Below are 6000 nucleotides of genomic sequence, written 5' to 3' on the forward strand. Positions count from 1 at the left end.
AAGTATTGTTTAATAATACACTGTAACATGTATTGCATTAAATATGAAGATAGATATTTAGGGGTATATTTACTACCGTGCGGGTTGTCAGATGTGGAGCATAGCGCCCCTCCTGTGTGCAGTATACTATGTGTGGATATTCCACAAGAAAGCTTGTGCTCTTGTATAAGGGTAATTCCAGTTCCAATAACGGCTACTCATGCGTTTTGTCACTTGCAACTGGATTTACTATTTCACCTTTCCCAAGACCAACATTTCTGTGGAATATCTCTGGAATATGGGCCCTCATTCCGAGTTGATCGCTCGCTAGCTACTTTTAGCAGTCGTGCAAACGCATAGTCGCCACCCACGGGGGAGGGTATTTTCGCTTTGCAGAAGTGCGAACGCATGTGCAGCCGCGCGGCAGCAAACACATTTTGTGCAGAACAAGACCAGCCCTGTAGTTACTTATCCTGTGCGATGATTGCTGCGACGAGTGACACGGTAATGACGTCAGACACCCGCCCAGCAAACTCCCGGCCACGTCTGCGTTTTTCCAAACACTCCCAGAAAACGGTCAGTTGCCACCCAGAAACGCCCCCTTCCTGTCTATCTCCTTGCGTTCTTGTTGTGCGATTGGAATCGTCGCTAGCACCTGTGCAAAACCACAATGGACTTCATACCCGTACGACGCGCGTGCGCATTGCGGTGCATACGCATGCGCAGATTAGCCATTTTCCTCACTGATCGCTACGCAGCGAACAACGGCAGCTAGTGATCAACTCGGAATGGCCCCCTATATCCGAATAAGACAGCTTGAGGGTCCCGTGGAGAATTCCTATCCCCGCCAAGGTCTTTTTGCTAAAAATAATTCAGCAGATTCCAAAGAACTAGTTATTTGTTATTCATCTAATCGCTGTGCAATCTGCTGGAGGTTTTCATCGTTATCCTCCATCCCACCTGGCTTATTTGGGATGTGTCAGTATCTCCTATTGGAGTATTCTAGTAACTGTGTGCTGGTGCCTTTATTTGTATTACAATTAGTTGGAGAACATTCACCCTATTGCACCAGCGCCATTACCAGTCCCTGATTATATATTATACTATGTGCCTTGTTATTATCACATCAGTTGAGTTTTGTTTTATCAGTTATTAAATTAATTTCATGACATTTGATCGGAATAAACACACTTTCTTTATTAGTAACTTTTTGATATACAGTATACTTTCTATAGGTCTCTAATCATCCGTGCTGTTTGCAACCCCAATCTTTTTCCTATTTGGTCTCTTGTGCTAAGAGGTTGACATGTAGTTAAATGGTTAATCGCTACATGTTGTCTCTTAAACTGTGTGTTATTGTGCATGACTCATCTGTGTAAATAACATCACAGCTCTGAGTAAAAATATAATTTGCTAAACGTAAAGGTCAGACTGTCTAGACTCCAGGTGCAAGACTTGTTTACATACCTCTATAAAAGTATCTGCATACGTATGCACCAGTCTGTCACTGTGTTAGTGGAGGGCCCAGCTGTACAGTACGTAGCCCAAGATAGACTGGTACCTTGTACTGTGTATCTTATTAAATTCAATAAAACCTACTCTGGTTTGGAATCAACATGTGGACTAACCGTCTTGCTCACATCCGCTGCTCACTTACCAACTTGTAGGCATCTGCCAATACTTATAACAGCTGCAACATCAGCTCCTCTGGTAGCGTTATTCTACAGCATCTTTTTCTCCCTACCCTTTTTGATTCTACATAACTAAGGCGAGCGAGGATTGTCCCCAGAGGGTTGTTCTGGAGCTACAAGGCTCTTCAATGGTAGCAGGTTCAAGAATATCATGAGTAATTGTTCTGAAACAAAAACGTGTTTATAAAGTCATTTTGAGCCTGGGTTACATGTTATAGGACATCCCAAATGTTACTCACCTGTGGTCCACCGTTCATAGCATGCAAAAATAATATATGTATTTGCCCCCTTGCAGTGCAGCATGGTTTTGACGAGGTGCAAAGTTACTATGTTTTTGTTTTTTGTGCCTTTGCATCCCTCACAGAATCCACCCCAGAACGTGCTCTTGCACGTTTGCTTATTAGTAAATGGCCCTTTCAATGTGTTTTATTTCTCTTCTACACGTCAATCTCACATTTTCCTTGTGTTCTCCCTTCTCGCTGCAGGTGGGCGAGTTCAGGGCACACGCTGCCGAATGGACAGCCAACGTCACAGCCGAGTTCAAGGAGACCCGCCGACGTCTCAGTGTAGAGATATACGACAAGTTCCAGCGGGCGACCTCTATTAAACGGAAGCTATCCGGAGAGCTAGGAATGAGCCAAAGCCAGGAAATGACGCCGTGCAAGAGAACCTTATCCGTCAACCACCTGCACAGCGAGAAAGAGCCGCTGCCTTCTATAACAAAATGTGACAGTATGTACCTGAATGGCCTAACTCCGCACTGCGCATCCGAAGAGATCGCCGTCATCGAAAACTTTAAGTAGCGCCTCGTACCGACTCCACTGTCAGCTCAGATACTACATTTGCCATAATCGAGACTACCAGCATTTCTAAAGCCTGCATGAGCTCAGATACGGATTTAAAGACAGCCAGCCAATCAGTACTGTTAAAACTGTCGGTATATGTAGTTACGGCGAGGACTACTAAGTTCAACAACGTCTGATGCCGTTCTGCGCCAAGACTGTTCCTCTCTTTTCTAATGTGCCATAACACCCGCAGTGTTCTGAACACCCGCAGTGTTCTGATAACATAAGCTTCATGATTTTGGTAAACCTACAAACATTTGAGTTCTGGCAGGCAAAGGAGTGGATCAGTCGCTGACTATGTATTTTGTAACTGGAGAAATCATTGGGATACTGTACAGCTTTTAACTTAAGAGACTTTCTATCAGTGCCTTATACCGTATAGACACACAACCTCCATAGCGATTATTTTTTTATTTTTTTCGGCCTGAGGAATGTATTTTATCAGCTAATTTATGTTGCTTGACGAATGCATGCTATGGTACCTCAATGCACTAGTGAGGGAGAAGTGGGAAACATTAAAGCCATAATAGTCATTATTTCAGTGTTAAAGGACCAGTAGAAGCAAATTTACATGATTTGTTTTTAACAAATTCCCTTCAGAAATGTTCCCCGTTCCTCCTGCTCCCAAAACCTGTGCAGGTCTTCAATAAGTACAAGTCCAAAAGCACACGCATCCCGTAAGAATTTAGCAGACAGCGCGTGCAGCACATGCACCGTGATGGATGCGAGATAGGCCAGCTTGCTCCGTGCTTGGTCGATTCTCTCCATCCGTGAAATGGGCACTTTTGGGTGGCTACTTTGGCAGCACTTGGAAAAGAGCCAACTCCTGGGCGTGTTATGGGAATGTTTTTGGGGGTGTATCCAGACTTTGGTGGTAGTTTGCACCATGTGTACGGGGGAGGGACGCCATCATGGGATAGGTGTGAGGGGTGATGGTAAAAATGCCAGTGGCTGGGGACGGAAACTTGGGATGGTACAACCATACACAAAGCCATAAGGACACTGGGTAGCAAATCTGGCTTCAGCAGTCGTCCGAGCTTGTGGGCGCTTTGCGTCCATTTCAGAATCAGGCCCACAATACATGCAAGCAGGTTCTTTAACTAATACAGTAATGGCACTTCAATGTAGGAAAATGCTAATTATGTCTTTATGGGTGCAACAGTTCTGGACCCATAACAAAACGTAGCTATAGGACCTATAATGCCACTGAGTAACCTCCCAGCCCCCCGCAGGCTGCTCTATGAGTGGCGTAGCCAAAGAGTCTTATCTCGGCATGTGTGTCTGTGACATGTAACCACTACGCATGTGCGGGTGCCTCGGGGAGTGCTATGGGTACCTCCTGGGCTGCGGAAGCCTAGGAGGGAGTGAGGCAGGCACCCATGGTAGTTCCATCATTTCCTATCATCAAGAATTTCAGTGACAATGGCCCTCATTCCGAGTTGTTCGCTCGCTAGCTGCTTTTAGCAGCATTGCACACGCTAGGCCGCCGCCCTCTGGGAGTGAATCTTAGCTTAGCAGAAGTGCGACCGAAAGGTTAGCAGAACTGCTCATAAAATGTTTCATGCAGTTTCTGAGCAGCTCCAAACCTACTCCTACCTTGCGATCACCTCAGTCAGTTTAGTTCCTGCTTTGACGTCACAAACACGCCCTGCGTTCGGCCAGCCACTCCCCCGTTTCCCCAGACACGCCTGCGTTTTTACCTGACACGCCTGCGTTTTTTAGCACACTCCCGGAAAACGCTCAGTTACCATCCAGGCAGAAACACCCACTTCCTGTCAATCACTCACCTATCAACAGAGTGACTAAAAAGAGTCGCTCGCCCTTTTGTAAAACTGCATAGTTTTGTGTGAAAGTACTTCGCGCGTGTGTACTGCGGCCCGTACGCATGCGCAGAAATGCCGCTTTTTCACCTAATCGCCGTGCTGCGACCGAAAGCAGCTAGCGATCAACTCGGAATGAGGGCCCATATACAAGTATTAGATAACAAGCCAAAACCTTATAGGTAACTGTAACATAGATAGTATATTATTCCCAAGTCTGGGGCTTCTCTCCAAAGTATTCTGCCATCAGCCCATGTGCACGGCTTCCCGCCATACCACTCAATGCCAGGTTGTCACAACTTCATAACAAGCCCCATCGAGCATTCGCTAAGCATCCACACCCCTATTATATTTACGAGTGGGGTCAAACCCTTCAGAAGTTCCTTTCTATACTACTTACCACTGAGCAGTTATTTACTATTTAAATTTATGAATGTAAGAATGTTACCTGCATGTGATATGTGGGATGAGGCGCTCACTCCTGCATACACACGGATATTAGAAGTCACCTTGGAGTTCAGTGTTCAATTGCTTTTATACAGGTCATGGAAATTAGAGGTGACTTTTAATTCCCATAATACTTGACAGTAGGGGGCGCCTTTCCCAGTAAGACAGAAGTTTTCTCATTGAACACTGAAATGATGACATCAGAATTTGTACCGATACAGGAGGTTTCACACGTATTTGCAACGCAATACATCAGGTAAGCTGCGGCGCCACCGGTGCTGCAGAACGGCAAATACCCGCATGACCTGCTGGACAACGGCTGCAGTGCAATGGGTTGCCAGACTCTGGCACCCCTCATGCAGCATGGGCTGTAGCGTTAAGAACGAGCAATATCTAATAGACAAAATACTGTTATTCCGCTTGAGTTTTCCATTTGCCGCCGCACGGTGAGACATTCTTATGTTACAGCTCCTATCCTTTGGCGTGAAGAAGGCTTCAGAGTATGAGGCTGGAATACAGAGCAACAAGGAAAGTGTGCAAATAGTTCTAGCACTGGCGTGATTGTAAGGCAGGGACGGGCGTGTGTGAAGTACAGGGTGAACGTGAATGATTTCATGCACAATGGAACACTCATGGAAGAGTTTTTAAGGATTTAAATTTTATTAAATTATATTTTACAAAACAGATGATTTCTGCTCATCATTTATTGAATATTTACCATTTAATGTCGTCAACTTTTAATTTAAGTCCAGTGAAACTGATACAGCGGTATGCAAGCCAGTACGTATCCGGAATGCATGGGAGATACAGAAGCTGGATGAGGGCCAACAGACGTTGTTCAGACCTATCTTGAGATCCAATTACCTTTCCCATAAAGTACTAACAGTTGTGTCCTTATATACTGTGGCTGCAGTCGTACCAAGTAGCCCCTCTTAGTGCGTCACGTTGCAAGCTTCTCAGCTGCGCAAAGTTTCTTTACACTCAACATGTGCGTTGTGTTCGCATAAATAAAACAACTGGCAGCGACAGTTACCAAACCTAGATTATGCTGGTCTATTTGATGCACGCCATTTGTACATCTGCGTGCGTCTGTGTAGGAAGTGTTGCGATGCGGTGGCTTATACTCACGCCAAGTTCCATGGCGCTTCATCTGTGTCTTTGTATGTGTGTAAGACCAATTGGTAAGTGGTTAGTGTAACCGCCTGGCATATCTAGGGC

The 6000-nt window shown here is 45.4% G+C and overlaps 1 protein-coding gene across 2 annotated transcripts in view; it reads left to right on the forward strand.

Annotated features, from left to right (window-relative positions):
* KCNK2 (potassium two pore domain channel subfamily K member 2) overlaps positions 1–5449 on the forward strand; it is a 216229-nt gene extending 210780 nt beyond the window's left edge. For both annotated transcript variants that reach the window (XM_063919096.1, XM_063919097.1), the window contains exon 7: positions 2156–5449. In XM_063919096.1, coding sequence (XP_063775166.1) covers positions 2156–2473 — 318 coding nt within the window. In that variant the 3' untranslated portion in view covers positions 2474–5449. The remainder of the gene's footprint in view (positions 1–2155) is intronic.
* The last annotated feature ends 551 nt before the right edge of the window (positions 5450–6000 follow it).

This window comes from Pseudophryne corroboree, chromosome 4 (assembly GCF_028390025.1).
Source record: "Pseudophryne corroboree isolate aPseCor3 chromosome 4, aPseCor3.hap2, whole genome shotgun sequence".
In the NCBI taxonomy this organism is placed as follows: domain Eukaryota; kingdom Metazoa; phylum Chordata; class Amphibia; order Anura; family Myobatrachidae; genus Pseudophryne; species Pseudophryne corroboree.